General features: G+C 46.5%; 2 protein-coding genes across 4 annotated transcripts; one reads left to right on the top strand and one right to left on the bottom strand.

Moving 5' to 3' along the window:
- The first annotated feature begins 2,613 nt into the window (after nucleotides 1-2,613).
- PIERCE1 (piercer of microtubule wall 1) lies at nucleotides 2,614-5,715 on the top strand. The gene is made up of 3 exons (XM_081179518.1): nucleotides 2,614-2,903; nucleotides 3,511-3,589; nucleotides 5,192-5,715. Exons 1-3 carry the CDS (start codon nucleotides 2,758-2,760, stop codon nucleotides 5,378-5,380), a joined length of 414 nt encoding a protein of 137 aa, XP_081035644.1. The 5' UTR covers nucleotides 2,614-2,757; the 3' UTR covers nucleotides 5,381-5,715.
- An 813-nt stretch (nucleotides 5,716-6,528) lies between these two features.
- PPP1R26 (protein phosphatase 1 regulatory subunit 26) lies at nucleotides 6,529-13,687 on the bottom strand. 3 transcript variants are annotated; one of them, XM_081179516.1, is made up of 2 exons: nucleotides 12,684-13,687; nucleotides 6,529-11,428 (listed from the first exon to the last, which is right to left on the bottom strand). In XM_081179516.1, the coding sequence occupies exon 2, from the start codon at nucleotides 11,365-11,367 to the stop codon at nucleotides 7,972-7,974; it is 3,396 nt and encodes a 1,131-aa protein (XP_081035642.1). In that variant the 5' UTR covers nucleotides 11,368-11,428; nucleotides 12,684-13,687; the 3' UTR covers nucleotides 6,529-7,971. The 3 variants fall into 3 exon arrangements, with proteins under 3 accessions (XP_081035642.1, XP_081035641.1, XP_081035643.1); XM_081179515.1 differs by having other exon boundaries at nucleotides 12,777-13,687; XM_081179517.1 differs by having other exon boundaries at nucleotides 12,805-13,687.
- Between the last annotated feature and the right edge of the window lie 1,153 nt (nucleotides 13,688-14,840).

Genomic DNA, 14,840 nt, shown 5'->3' with positions numbered 1-14,840 from the left:
CTGCTGTTGCAAAAGCGCAAAGCGGACTCAAACGCAATTCCCTCCCCGCCAATGCAGCTTTACAGAACGAAGTGAAGAAGAAGAAGAAGAAGAGTTTGGATTTGATATCCCGCCTTTCACTCCCTTTAAGGAGTCTCAAAGCGGCTAACATTCTCCTTTCCCTTCCTCCCCCACAACAAACACTCTGTGAGGTGAGTGGGGCTGAGAGACTTCAAAGAAGTGTGACTGGCCCAAGGTCACCCAGCAGCTGCATGTGGAGGAGTGGAGATGCGAACCCGGTTCCCCAGATTATGAGACTACCGCTCTTAACCACTACACCACCAAGGCCCTTTTTTTGTCACGACTGGCTCAGAGACCTAACTTACAAAAACAAGCATTCAAAACAACCCGAAAGGGTCATCAAATAATACATCTTATTGATAGGAACAGGGCAAGCTGCCTTATGCTCAATCAAGAGGAACAGGGCAAGCTGCCTTATGCTCAATCAATCCTCTTCATCCTGGAGAAGAGTGACTAGTGGGGTGCCACAGGGTTCTGTCTTGGGCCCGGTCTTATTCAACATCTTTATCAACGACTTGGATGATGGACTCAAGGGCATCCTGATCAAATTTGCAGATGACACCAAACTGGGAGGGGTGGCTAATACCCCAGAGGACAGGATCACACTTCAAAACGACCTTGACAGATTAGAGAACTGGGCCAAAACAAACAAGATGAACTTTAACAGGGAGAAATGTAAAGTATTGCACTTGGGCAAAAAAAAAAATGAGAGGCACAAATACAAGATGGGTGACACCTGGCTTGAGAGCAGTACATGTGAAAAGGATCTAGGAGTCTTGGTTGACCACAAACTTGACATGAGCCAACAGTGTGACACGGCAGCTAAAAAAGCCAATGCAATTCTGGGCTGCATCAATAGGAGTATAGTATCTAGATCAAGGGAAGTAATAGTGCCACTGTATTCTTCTCTGGTCAGACCTCACCTGGAGTACTGTGTCCAGTTCTGGGCACCACAGTTCAAGAAGGACACTGACAAAACTGGAACGTGTCCAGAGGAGGGCAACCAAAATGGTCAAAGGCCTGGAAACGATGCCTTATGAGGAACGGCTAAGGGAGCTGGGCATGTTTAGCCTGGAGAAGAGGAGGTTAAGGGGTGATATGATAGCCATGTTCAAATATATAAAAGGATGTCATATAGAGGAGGGAGAAAGGTTGTTTTCTGCTGCTCCAGAGAAGCGGACACGGAGCAATGGAGCCAAACTATAAGAAAGAAAATTCCACCTAAACATTAGGAAGAACTTCCTGACAGTAAGAGCTGTTCGACAGTGGAATTTGCTGCCAAGGAGTGTGGTGGAGTCTCCTACTTTGGAGGTCTTTAAGCAGAGGCTTGACAACCATATGTCAGGAGTGCTCTGATGGTGTTTCCTGCTTGGCAGGGGGTTGGACTCGATGGCCCTTGTGGTCTATTCCAACTCTATGATTCTATGATTCTAAGACTTTGCTCCATCTTGCTTTGTGTTGACAACTGACTGACAGCTGCTCCCCTGGGTTTCCGGGAGAGAGGTTCTTCCAGCGCTACCTGGAGATGCCATTGGGGACTGAACCTGGGACCTTTTGTACGCAAAGCAGATTATCTACCACCAAACTAGGACTCTTCCCCAAATTTAATATATATATATTATTAAGCAGATCCTATTCAACCCTGCCCCACTAAAAGATCAGCAGGAACCGGGTATATGGCGGTATAGAAATTCAAACCACCATCACTAGGAAAGTCTCTGTCAGTCAGTGCTGACAATACTAATCTAGATGGACAAATATCCTGATTGGTTTAATGCAATTTCCTCTTATTTAATTCAGCCTTTTATTCAGAACCATGAGGACTAGAATCTTTCTTCATTTTCAGTGGAAAAGCCATACTTCAGTGGTTGAGCATCTGCTTTGCATGCAGAAGGTCTCAGGTTCAATGCCCACTGAAACATTTCCAGGTAGGGTTGGGGAATGCCTTATGTCTGAAGCCCTGAGAAGCTGCTGCCACTCAGTGTAGACAGCACAGAGCTATATGGACCCGTGCTCCTGTTCTAATGCAGGCTTTTTTCCAGGGCTAGGAGCTCTAGAATTTTACTTTATTTTCAGGGGAAGAGCTATAGCTCAGTGGCTGAGCACCTGCTTTGCATTCAGAAGGTCCCAGGTTCAATCCCCACTGGCATCTCAAGATAGGGCTAAGAACCTCTCATCTGAAACCTTGGAGAGCTGCTGCCAGTCAGTGTCTGCAATATGGAGCTAGACCCACTATCAATCCAGAGGTGGAGGTGGGTGGGACTTGGTGGTCCTGTCCTATGTATTATGAATTTGATTTACAGCCCATCTTTCTTCCAAGGAGCTCAAGGTGGTGTGCAACAGCCCTGTGAGGTAGATTGGGCTAAGAGTCAGTGACAGGCCCAAGGTCACTGAATGAGCTTCCTGGCTAAGTGGGGATTTGAACCTTGCTCTAACTACCACACAACACTGCCTAGTATTACTGGGTGTCAAATCCATACTGATATTCTTGGAAAGGTGTCCAAATTGGACGCTGGTCCCTTTAAGAGCTGTTCCTGTTTGGTACTGTCTCCTAGCAACCCAGTGGCTTTGTTTCTACACAAGAACCAACCACCATCTTTGAGGTCTGGGTTCTTTCCTGCCACTCCCCCGCCCTCACTGCTGGCTTTCAGAAAGAGAGTTACAACACACACCCCCCCACCGCCCCTACTCTCTGCAATGTCCCAGGAACAGCATTGCCCAGACACAACAGTCTCCCTTGAGAAAAAGGATGGGGAGGTGGGCCAGAGAACCTCTGATTACTACAGAGTGGAGCCAACCTTGCCTCGCCGATTCAACAACCCTGGATGGTTCCGGGGCTACAGGTGAGAGGGATGGATGGTGGGCACCTGCTTTGCAACAGATGTGCCCTCCCCTCAAGGAATCACCAGGTTGGGGGGGGGGAGAAGAACCTTGCCTCAAACTCTGGAGAGCAGCTGCCAGTCAGTGCCTGCTTTTTTCTTTTTGTAAATATGATTAAATATCATTTTATCATGTATATAAAACAAAGAGAACCGTTATAGCAGATGCAAATTAAAACATGAAAAATGGAACTACAAAGTAGGCACATAACAAATCCAGTTGCACAACTGCTAGTAAAGACTACTTCCACATTTGCCAGGCTTGTCCTGAAAATGATGGTTCTGCTGTTTACGTCATAAAGGAATGCCAAATCATATAAAAGGTGTCTGGAAGTTCTAGTCCCTGTTGGAATCACAAATCATATGTAATTTTCTCCATTTTAGCTCTGTTCCAGAGTGAGTGGCACCGTGTCCAGTGCCAGTTTTGGGGGTCCCCCCCCCCACTGAATTGCAATTACTGTCCAAGCTGCCAAGATCATATATATGACCAATTCTTCTGCCAACATTGGTTGTCCTAATAGTATTAGGAAACGTGTGATTACCTACATTCAACTGGAATCCTGTCTTTCAGATTTAAAGAGCCCAACCCACTGTTCAGGACCACCAACATGGACTACGGTGGGAAACCCCCCACGGTGCATGAAATGCCGGTATGAGCAGTTTTGCTGAATTGTTAAGTTGTGCCCCAGACAGGTTCAAGGTCGTTGTGTTAATCCAGAGCCCTAGAAATCATGAGTATACTTTAAGAACCACTTGATCTCTTATGCTCTACTTCAATCACTGAGGTTATGTATTTTATTTATATCCCGCTTTTTTTCTTCAAGGAGCTCAAGGTGGTATACTTGGTTCTGCCTCTGCTCAGTCTCCACAACAACCCTGCAATGTAGGTTTGGGTGATAGGCAGGGCCTGGCACTGCACTGTACATGTCCCGTTTCTCCTCCTAAGGTAGGCTGGCTCAAGGTCACACCTAGTGCTTTTCATGACAAGTGGGGATTCAAACCCAGGCCTCCCAGGTCCTACTCCAGCACTCTAACCACTACACCACACTGGTTCATTCAGTCTTTATTAGGGAGGCCCTGCCCTGTGTAACTCCCTGCCAGTGGAGGTTTGGTAGGAATCATTTTTTCCTTTTTTTAGATGTCTCATTAAAATGGTATTATCCAGAAAGGCCTTTAGAGCATGGCTTTAAAAACCCCCCAATCAGTATGTACTGGTGTTTTTACAAGAAGATAAGCAGAAACACCAGCAATTTTGTATTGCTGCATTTGTAATGGAAGTGTGGCCTACAGATATTATAATAATGAATACAATATCATGAGTTGCTGCATGAGAAGAGCACTCAAAACGCAGCTGGAACTTTACTTCTAATTGTCCCTAAGAAAGAGGGAAATTGCCCCTTAGAAAAGGACCCGTTCTTTGAGAGAAGTTATCCTCATTATGATAGTCCTCTGGCGTGCCATAATTGTGGGTGAGTTGATCATTAGGGACATGGACAACAGAGTGTGCATGGAGAAGAGGGCTATTGAAGGCTACTAGCCAAAGTGGCTTTGACCAAACTGCGGGAGGCAGTGGAAGACAGAAGTGCCCGGCGTGCTCTGGTCCATGGGGTCACGAAGAGTCGGATACGACTAAACAACTAAACAACAACAGCCAAAGTGGCTATGCTCTGCCTCTATAAGCTAAGAGGCAATAATGCCTCAGAATGCCTGTTTCTGGAAACCACAGGATGGGAGTGTTGCTCATGTGCTCTGGTCCTGCTTGGGAACTTCTGATAGTGGGCATCTGCATGGCCACTGTGATGACAGGATGCTGGACTAGATACGCCTTTGGCCTAATCCAGCAGAGCTCTTTTTTAGGTCCTTAGGTCCTACATGCTAATTCTAGTGCTGGAGTCAGTATGCCTATGAACACATTGCTGGGAATTGCCAACTGGCAGAAGACTTTTCTACTAGGAATTCTGCTTGTGAGTTTCCCATAGTGGGCCTCTGGTAGGACACTGTGAGAACGGGAAACTGGACTGGGTGGGTCCCCTTTGTTCTGATCAAGCAGGCTCTCCTTATGTTCTTATATAGACTGCAGGGTGACTTTCCTGCCTTCTAGGCAGGAGTCGGTGTCCTTAGTGCACAGGTTCCTAAACAAAACTTTCATTTTGTTTGCCTAGAGGGGGTTGCCTGTGGTCTGAGCTACTCAAGTTAACTCACTAGCCTCAGGGTTCCAGATAATCATTCACATCCCACTTTCTTCCCAACAGACCAGCTTCCATGTTTCCCCACATGCCTTCTCAAACCACCTTGTGAAGTTTGGCCCATACCGGAATACCGGGATCAACACCAACACAGAGAAGAGCTATGTGACCGGCGCAGAAAACTTCATCACCTGCTTTGACACACTGAATTTCCACCCCAGTTACAGGACTGGGGGGCCATCCTTTTGCGAGTAGGGGACACCTGGAAGTCAAGTTGCTGCCCATTTAAGCTTTCACTCCTTCATCCTAACGAACAACACCAAGGAATGATTATGGAAACTGACTATTTTGAAGCTCCTGAAAAAACAACTTTTTCCCTGTGGCTCCCATCCCTAGTGAACAATTTCTGCTTACATGCTCCTCTCTATCTAGAAAACTCTTATAGGCTTTAACAAGTGGGGTTAAATGGCTTTGGATTGCATCCACGGCAAAGAGCTTGAAGAGAATATCACTGTTGGGTTTAATTAAGGTTACCGTGTAACAATAGTATTGTGTCCATCATTAAAATGTTGGGAATCTGCAGCAATCTGCATGTATTGTCTGCCTTCACACTTGGGGAAGGGCTGTAACTCATTGGTGGAACATGTCAAAGGTCCCTGGTTCAATCCCTGCTGGCATCTCCAGCTAGGGCTGGGAATGCCTTGCCTGAAACCCTGGAAAGACTTTGGAAACTCTGGGAAGACCAGTCATTGTAGGCAATACTGAGCTAGGTGGACCAACAGTCAGAGCTGGAATATGGCCACTTATGTTCCTATTTAATTCAGAACAATGAGGTCCAGAAACTTGGGATAAGTTTACCTGTGAGATTACCTTACTCCATAAATGCTCACACGACCGCGTCAACCTGTGAAACTGGCACTGTTACAGGTGCCACATAATACTCATTCCCCATTTGTAAGAAATCCATCTTTTAGTATGGCAGCACCTACACTCTGGAACACCTTGGCTATCGATACCAGGCAGGTGGCTTTCCAGCAGGCGTTCTTTTGTTCTTCCTCTGCTGTTGGGAGCTAGAATGCCTCTGAATACCAGTTGCTGGGAATCATAAGCGGAGAGAGTTGCTCTCTTGCTCTGGTCTTGCTTGTGGGCTTCTTCCCATTGGGGGTTTTGGTTGGCCACTGTAAGAACAGGATGCTGGACTAGATGGGACCCTTCTGGCCTGATCTAGTAGGCTCTATTATTGACTGGGGTACAGAATACAACTGTTCCTTTCTGCTCACACCTTAAGAGGGTGGACAAAGCCCCTTTGGAAACAGCCTGAGTAAGATAAATGACAGAGGACCAAGTGGTGGCTGTGGACCTAAATCTCTCTGAAACATCTGAGACATTAAAAAAGAAAACACTTTTGGTTTCATGGTTCAAACTCTGAACCCAGTTTATTAAACCTTATAAATGTATGAATGTACACCATTTCTAATATACAAAACAAGTTCAAAAGTGCTTCTTCAGTCAGACAGAATCGAAACCACAAGCTACAAAGTACTGCAATTTGACTGATGAATACAGATGCACCCTCTCTCCCCGCCCCCCCCCCAGAGGGTCCCCATAAACTGATCTGGGGGTTTAAAGAGCAATAGAAGAATGTATAGTAAAGGTTTATAGTGAGAAGAGGCAGATTGCCATGAGGTGTCAATGTAAAATGAGATGTGAAAGCAGCATTTAAAAAAAAATATGGAGGGGGGGATGCAAATTCTGAGACGCAACCACTTTCTGCTATCACGTTTACCTTCTATGAAGGAAGGCAAGAAGTAACTTCAATATACCTGCTCTTGGAAAGAAACACTTGACTCTGTGGAAGCATCTAAGACAGCCCTCGCCAACCAGGTGCCTTCCAGAAGTTCTGGACTACAACTCCCATCAACTCCAGGAAGCACAGGCCCTAGGTTGGGGAAGGCTGTTCTAAGAATAAAGGCGAAAGTCTCAGACCAGAGTTATCTTCATTGTCTGTGATAAGTGGGTGGGGAACTCCTGCACCCTCCAGATATTGTTAGATTCCAACTCCTATCAGCTCCACGCCAGCATGACCAGTGGCTGGGGATGATGGGAGTCTTACTACAGCAACATCTGGAGACCCCACAAGTTTTCCAATCCTGATGTAGTACAATGAACATGAACTACAGTTCTCTGCAGTTAGGGGTGCTCTATAAACTGTTACAAAAAAGACTCACTTAAAGCATTTTTTAAATAACTTAGAACAGTCTTTAAAAAGGGGGGGGGGAGGGGAATCAAGTCCATGTAACAGGTGACAGATTCCTTCAATGGAAAGATATACTGTCTGCATTTGTGCCAAATTCTCTTTCCATTTTGAATACTTTGAAGACCACGACACTCTGGGCTGCTTAATAAAGATTACATTTTCTTTATCTGAAAAGGATAAATCTCTTGGTCGGGGGGGGGGGAGGCATAAGTTTCCCACTGTGGATGAATCTTGAGGTGCTGAGTAGATAAGGGGGTTGGGCTAGATGACCCTTTGGATTCCTTCAAACTCTACAATTATAAGATTATCCTTGTAACTCAAGGATGATGCAGGGGAGGGTGAGGAAAAGAACAAATCCTCACCCCTTCCAGCATGAAGATTAATCCAGATGTCAGAAAACCTAACTGTAATGCAGGCTTTTACCTTAAAAAAAACCACACACGGATGCTGTAAAAAATAAAGCCCTTACAAACTGAAGTCCTTGCTTTTCACCAGCGTGCATATTCCACTGGGGTTACACCTACAAATTCCACACAGCTTTCCTCTAAATCTTTCTGGGCTTGCTCCTCTGCTATCCTATCCTGGCCAATCAAGGATTCTCCATCTGTTGCAAGCTATAACAGCTGCTGGGAACTTTACTACACTCCTCCCAACTGGTGTGAAGCTCCTGGGTGTTCCCTTCTTCTACCCCATCAGGGAACTCAGCATGCAGGGACACCCCTTGCTCATTAGCTGTGCTGCGTACGTGCAAAGGAAGACCATTTCTGGAGTCCCTCCTGCAGCAAGACTCCAAAGGTTTAATATCTGCTAGGTTGACTGCTTCATTGCATAAATAAGCTTCCTTTGTTGCCCCTTGCCTCTCAATCAGAAAGGGACAAGGCCCTCCTGAAGATAAATCTGCCTCTTTAAATCTTGCCTGACACCTGGATCTTAGAACCCCCCCTCTCTGCAGTCTCACCACCTGCCTCTTACCAAGCAAATCTGATACTGGGGCACCTCCCTGCCTCTTGAATGACAGATCTTCACCCTGCCCTTTCCCCACAAGCACAGGGTTTTTTTTATTCTGAGTGATTTTGAGGCCTGCTATAAACTTGCTGGAAACTTTGAACTCATATGGGCTTTTCCTTTTGAAAGAAGACAATGGATTAAAGTAATTTTGTGATTTAAAGTTCTCAGATTTGCCCTTCCCAGGTGGAATGTTTATTTGGTCAAGCTTGCTATCATAGCCAACCTTTCTTCGAACCACTGCCTGTTTTGCAGGTAAACCGGATCGTTTTGTCTGCACAGTACCTTGACTGCACAGATCCCACTCAGATGAGACCACCTGCATGTCACAAAGAGAAGCATTTTGCACTGTCTCTTCTTCAGCCTTCAGAGAACTTCTCAACACAACCATAAGTGGACCTGCCTTCTTTGCTTTTTTACTCCATCCCAGCAAGGCATTGCCTCCGTCTCTGAATAGCTGGTGCTTGGCTTTAGATATGGCTGTTTGGGGTTTATCAATTTGCAAGTTCTCAACAATCCCATCGGCTCTGGGTACTTCTGTGGAATCTTTAGCCTTTTCTGCCAAGAACCTCTGGATTTCTTGCTCGATGCTGTCATCACTATCCATGGAACTGCTGTTGTCTGTCAGGGATGTGGCAGCCCAAAAACACTGATTGCTTTTCGCTCCATCCCGAGTTTTGGGCCCTGCCACTGACTTAGTGTTGCATTCCTTTTTAAATTCCAACACACACTGTGTGGCTTTTGGACTTTGGGACTTCATGATGCTTTGGGGCCCTTTCTTTGCATCCTCTTCCCCAAAGTTTATTCCCGGGCTCATGAGGCAACTCTTCAGCAAGGTGGGAGCTTTGGATTTGCAGTCTGTTTCTTTATCCTCCAGAATCTGCATCTCTGTCTCACTAAACCGGACTCTCTTCTTGCATGGGATTCTTTTGTCTTTGGGTTTTTTCTTTAACTTTCGCTTGGACCTCAAGAGGTCCTTGATAGCTGTGTCCAAGTCCTCATCACTGTCCAAAGAACTGCTCTTATCCTCTATGATGTACTTCTGTTGACCCCATGCCATGCTTTTAAAAAGTTCTCTAGCACCAAGCTGTCCTTGTGACAAAGGGTTTCCAAAATCTATTAAACTGGCAATGGTTACAGCATCTTGTTGGCAGCTAGCCACTGCCCCTCTAACCTTGCTGTTTTTTACTATGCTCAGACCACCTTCCCCTTGGGGCGTATTTGACAGCATCAGCTGTGTGCTTTGGCCTCGCTTGCTTCCTGCCTTGGGTTTCCTTTTTTGACTTGGTGACAGTTTTAATGGTTGCCCAGAGAAGGGAGGAATTTGGGCACTATGTGAGACCCCTTCATTTTTTGCTACCAGGCCTCCTGCTTGTGCTTTGACCGCCAAAAAAGTTCTTATCTCTTGCTCAATGCTGTCATCACTGTTCACGCTGTGGCTGTCACTTTCAATTTGAAAAGGCAGCACACTCTGGGAGCAGAATGAAGGATCACTTGTGGCGAATGACCTGCTGTTGCTGCTTCCTGTAGGGAGAGGTAAAATGGTCTTGGAGATGTCCAGGATGGCTTCTGCACACATCAGCTCAGCAGCAGTGTCTGTCCTGCAAGAGGCCTGGAAGGTGAGTGCACACTTGGCAAAGTCATCTTCCAGAGTAGGGCCAACATTGCCTTTCTCTGCTGTCTTGCTGCAAATGGCATCCAACTTATTTAATTCTGCTGCTTTAGAGCAGCTTTGCCTCCCCTTCCTGCTCAAAGCTTTCCTGGGGATCTCTGGCAAGGCACCTTTTACTGAACGGATCATCAACCTGGCAGATATATCTTTTATCCTGATGGCCCCAAACTCTTCCTTTGGAAAAGGAGCGTGGCCTGCTTTGCAGTCTGCTGCCTTCCTGGTTTTCTCCAGCTGGTACAGCTGGATAGCTTCTTCAATGCCATCGTCACTACTTGAATCAGAGATGTCTATGCTTTGAAGGGTTTGCTCTTCCCTGGCTTTCCAAAGTGCCTGCCTTTTCTTGCCTGTTCTGCTTTGCTCCAGGATGCAGGAATGACCAGCCAAAGGTGTTTTCAAGGTTGCTTGGCCTGTTGTACTGAAGTCACCAAGCTCCTCTCCACTGGTTGTTGACTCCTGTTTAGAAGGAGCATTGGCACCTCTGAGTTCCAGGTGGTGCCTTAAGAAGAGCGCCTTGCCCCGCTCTCGTTTCAGATACCTTTGCCGACTTTCTCTCCGGTTCCTAACTGCAAACTTCTCTTGGGTCTCTTTCTGGTGAAGTTTCCTACTCCCCAGTGTTATATCCTTTTCCCTTGATTGCTGTTTCTTCTCATTTAAGAATTGCTCTATCTCATCTTTGATGCTCTGTTCAAAAGAGTCGTTGCTGCTCACACTGCACGGGGAGGGAGCGATGTCTCCCTCAAAGTAATTGGGGGAACAGGGGCACTGAACCTCATTCAACTTCACATCTGTAGGGAACAAACTACAATCTGCATTGTCTACACTGTGCAAACTCTTGGCCTCGCTTGGCAGTGGTGAAATGCACTGGCCTTTGTTTTTTAGATACTCTTGGATGGCCTCTTCTATTTCTCGGTCAACGGAATCATCACTGTCAGAATTCAGTGAGAGAGGGCCAAATTCTGAGCTCTCTTCCACCTCCATGCCATCAGAGTCGGCAGGACAGTGACTCTGGGTGTATTCAATGTGTTTCTGCAGCGTCCTGCCGCTGGCCCTTAGCTTGGGGTTCCTGACCTTGGTTCCCTTCTGCTTTTTCTGCATAAGGCAGCCATATTCACTGCAGCTGGCATCCAAGGATGCCTCTTCGCTCTGGAGGTTGTTAATGATCATCTGGACTTTGGCACTGACAGCTGTCCTAGCAATATCATCTTCGGATTCTGAGAAGCAGATGGGGTACCTGCAGTTCCTCGATGGGACAAAGGGCTCCCATGTCCTCTGGAGGGCCACCAAAGGGGGGGTGTCCATGAGAAACATCCTAATTGGTAGCAAGGAGGCCCACTCAGGTATTGGTTCTCAGGCAAGTTGTTACACCATCCTAACACAAAAAGAAAGAAAAGATGCATATTATCACAATGCCACAGTTATGCAGAAAGCCAATGCGCTGAAGTTTCCCAATCAAATTCTACATACGACATGTTCTTAACTAATACCCTTTCAATAGCAGATGAAGGGCTGGTAAGTCCTATCTGGAGATGCCATTGAGGATTGAACCTGGAACCTCCTGCATGCAAAGCAAATGTACCACCACTGACAAAGTCACAACCACAATTTCTAAACTTGTACCTGTACATGTAAATTAGGATATGCAAATTTAGGGAAGGGCCACAGCTCAGTTGTAGAGCACATGCTTTGCTTAGCTCCAAGTTCAATCCCCTATGGCAGTGGTGTCCAAGCTTTTTTCAAAGAGGGCCAGATTTGATGAAGCGAAGGGCCATGAGGGCCAACCAAAGTTGTTGACTTTTTAAAGGATTGAAGTTCTTGGGCTTTTAAAAATTATTTTACCTCAAAGTTGTTGAGCTTTTTTTTAGGATTGAAGTCTGAGGTTTTTTTTTTAGGATTTTACCCCAGGAAATAAACTGTCACAGAGGCCAGATTAGGCCCCCAAAATGGACTTTAAACATGCCTGCCCTATGGCATCTCCAGGTAGGGCTGGGAAAGACCGTCTGGATTCTGCCAATGAGTGTGGGCAATACTGAGCTAGATGGACCAGTTGCTCTGGATCTGTAGAAGGTAGCTTCCTGTGCACCTGCCTTGCATGCCAAGTCCCATGCTGAGTCCCAACCCCTGGCATCCTCAGGCAGGGCCGAACCCTGGAGATCCGCTACTGCTGCCAGTCAGTGCAGACAGTACTGAGCTGGACGGAACCCAGTTGCCTAACTCAGCACAAGGCGGTTTTCAATGAAATCCTGTGTCCTCAAATACACGCTAAATATCCGCTTTAAAGAAAGAGCCTCTGCAGGTGGACCCTCGCCCTGAAGGGTACGGAGCATGAGGTATTTTGACGAACGTATTCGCCACACCTCGCTTCAACGTGTATTTCGTTTTCTTTTTTTTAGGAGTCGCTTCGAGTTGCCATAGCAAAAAAAGCGGCAAATAAACTTAATACATTATTATTATTAGAGGGGGAAACGCTCCCTCTCCCCCGCCCCTGGCGTTGGGCTCCCTTCCCGCGCCAAACCAGCACTCTAAAACTGCAACAGCCATTGCCTGTCTCGCTCGCCCTGCTCCCGTCCCCTGCCAGGCCCTCCTCCCCCTAAGGCCTCGTTGCCAAGGCAAACTCCCGGGCCTACCGCCACCGCCAGCAACCTCCTGCGCAGTGCCAACCGGACCCGGGCCCAGCCGCCTCCATTTCCCGCCCTCCGCTGCTCCTTCCTCAGCCTCACATGCTCGGAGGGAACACAGCTCCTCCACCTTCTCCGCAGTAGGCACCGGGAGGGACGGTCGGGACCGCCTCCCAGACTTATCCCGGGGTCCCTTCCGCCGCCTTTCCACCTTCTTTTTCTTCTTCTGCTGCTGCCGCCGCCTCCGCTGGTTCAAACCGGCTCGGCTGTTCCCTCCGCCCGCCCGCCTTCCTCCCTCCGCCCGCGAGAAGAGAAGGAGCGGAGAGGCGGCGGCGAAGACGGCGAGACCCGGGCTGTGCCTGTGGCGGGGAGAGGGCGGCAAGTAGAAGAAAGAGTTAATGAAGGCAACCTCCTCCCACCACAGGAAGATATTTGGGGTGGGGCCTTCTCCCCCCCCCGCTTTCTGTCTCCCTGTGCCTCAGTTACCCCCAGATGCCTTTTCAACCTTTCCTTCCTTTTTCAAAACCATTCTTCACTTTTTTCCACTCTGCTTCAGTTTTACCTCAAACTCCTCTTCCTAACGTTTATTTTCTCTTTCTCCATTTTTTTACTATTTCCACTCCTGACTTTCCCTCTGCTTTAGTCAACCACAAAATGCTCCCTCTTCCTTTGCTTTCCTTCCTAAATTTCCTTCTTTCCTTCCTTTTTTTCTAAACCTTTGCTTTAGTATTCCATTCTGCCTCAGTTTCTCCTCAGAATGCATCTTCTTCCTTTTCTTTATTTCCTAACATTTATTTCCTTCCTTACTGCAAAATATTTTCCTTTTCTTTCCTTCCTAAACTTGTTCATCCCCTTTCTTCCTGTATTTCTTCTGCACTGCCTTAGTTTATTTCAGGCTGCTTCCTTTCTTCTCCTTTTCTAACATTTCCTTCCTCCCTTCCTAAATCTATTCATTTATTGTTTCCTCATACCTGCCTCCCACCATAGTTTCCTGTTATTCCTTTTCTTTCCCTAATGTGCATTTATTTACTAATTTACCGTATTTTTTGCTCTATAACACGCACCCGACCATAGCACGCACGTAGTTTTTAGAGGAGGAAAATCCGTAGGCATGCCACCCGTAGGCATTCCCTCCATAACACGCACAGACATTTCCCCTTACTTTCTAGGAGGAAAAAAGTGAGTGTTATGGTGCAAAAAATACGGTATTTATTTCATTTCAGCTCATTTTCTCTCAAAAACTCTTTATGTTTGTGCAAATTTACTAAATTAAAAATTTATGGGGATCTGCCCCCCCCCTACAATTTCATAACAATATTTTTTCTTTGGGTGACACTCAAAAGACCACCAAGGAAATTGTGCTAAAGAGAATATGCCAAGGGCAAGATACCGGTAGCTTGGACCACTCTCTGATTCATGCCCCCAGCCCCAGCTGAGTCACATCAGAGGGCTAACTTTGGAAGAGGCTATCTGAAAACAGTTGAATATATTCACTGTTAGTCATTTATAACAACAACAACAACAACAACAACAACAACAACAACAACAACAACAACAACAACGCTATTGCTAGTATATGGTAGAATTTAGCATTTGGAGTATTGGGAAGGTGCCAGGCACAGTCTAAAAATATAGGCTGAGTCAGTTCTCCTGTTCAGAAGATTGGCTGACAGAGATGCCATCAAAGAACAAAGACAGGTGATGGCAGGGTCATTACCCTGACAATAGGTGAGAGACAAAAAGTGTCAGAAAAAAGGGGGTTGGAATTCATCCCCAAGCTATATGTTAGGAAAAGACAATAGCAAAGGTGGGAGAGGACGTTGCCAGGGTTACAGGGGCATGATGTCGCCATAGGAAAAAAGATGCCCTTTTTACACGAGGCTTGAGTACTGTTAGAATAATGGTTTTTGGGAAGAAGAAGGGAGGGTCAGAACTCCATGTGCGCTGGCTGGTAGATGCTGCACCAAAAGACCGGGGAACATGGCTGGCTTTGCTCTGGGCCCAAGCTCACTGAACTTAGGAGGAAAGCAACAAGAGACATTACTGGGATGTAATGTTCTGCACCCCCTCCACCTAAACTCAGGTGTAAATATGTGTGGATAAACCATATTTCTTAAAAACACTACAGTACAGAAATACTACAGGATTTCTTAACAACACTACAGT

The sequence above is a fragment of the Podarcis bocagei genome (assembly GCF_964188305.1).
Source record: "Podarcis bocagei genome assembly, chromosome: Z".
Taxonomy (NCBI): Eukaryota; Metazoa; Chordata; class Lepidosauria; order Squamata; family Lacertidae; genus Podarcis; species Podarcis bocagei.
The sequence above is the reverse complement of the archived record's forward strand: the minus strand, read 5'-3'. Positions and strand labels throughout refer to the sequence as shown.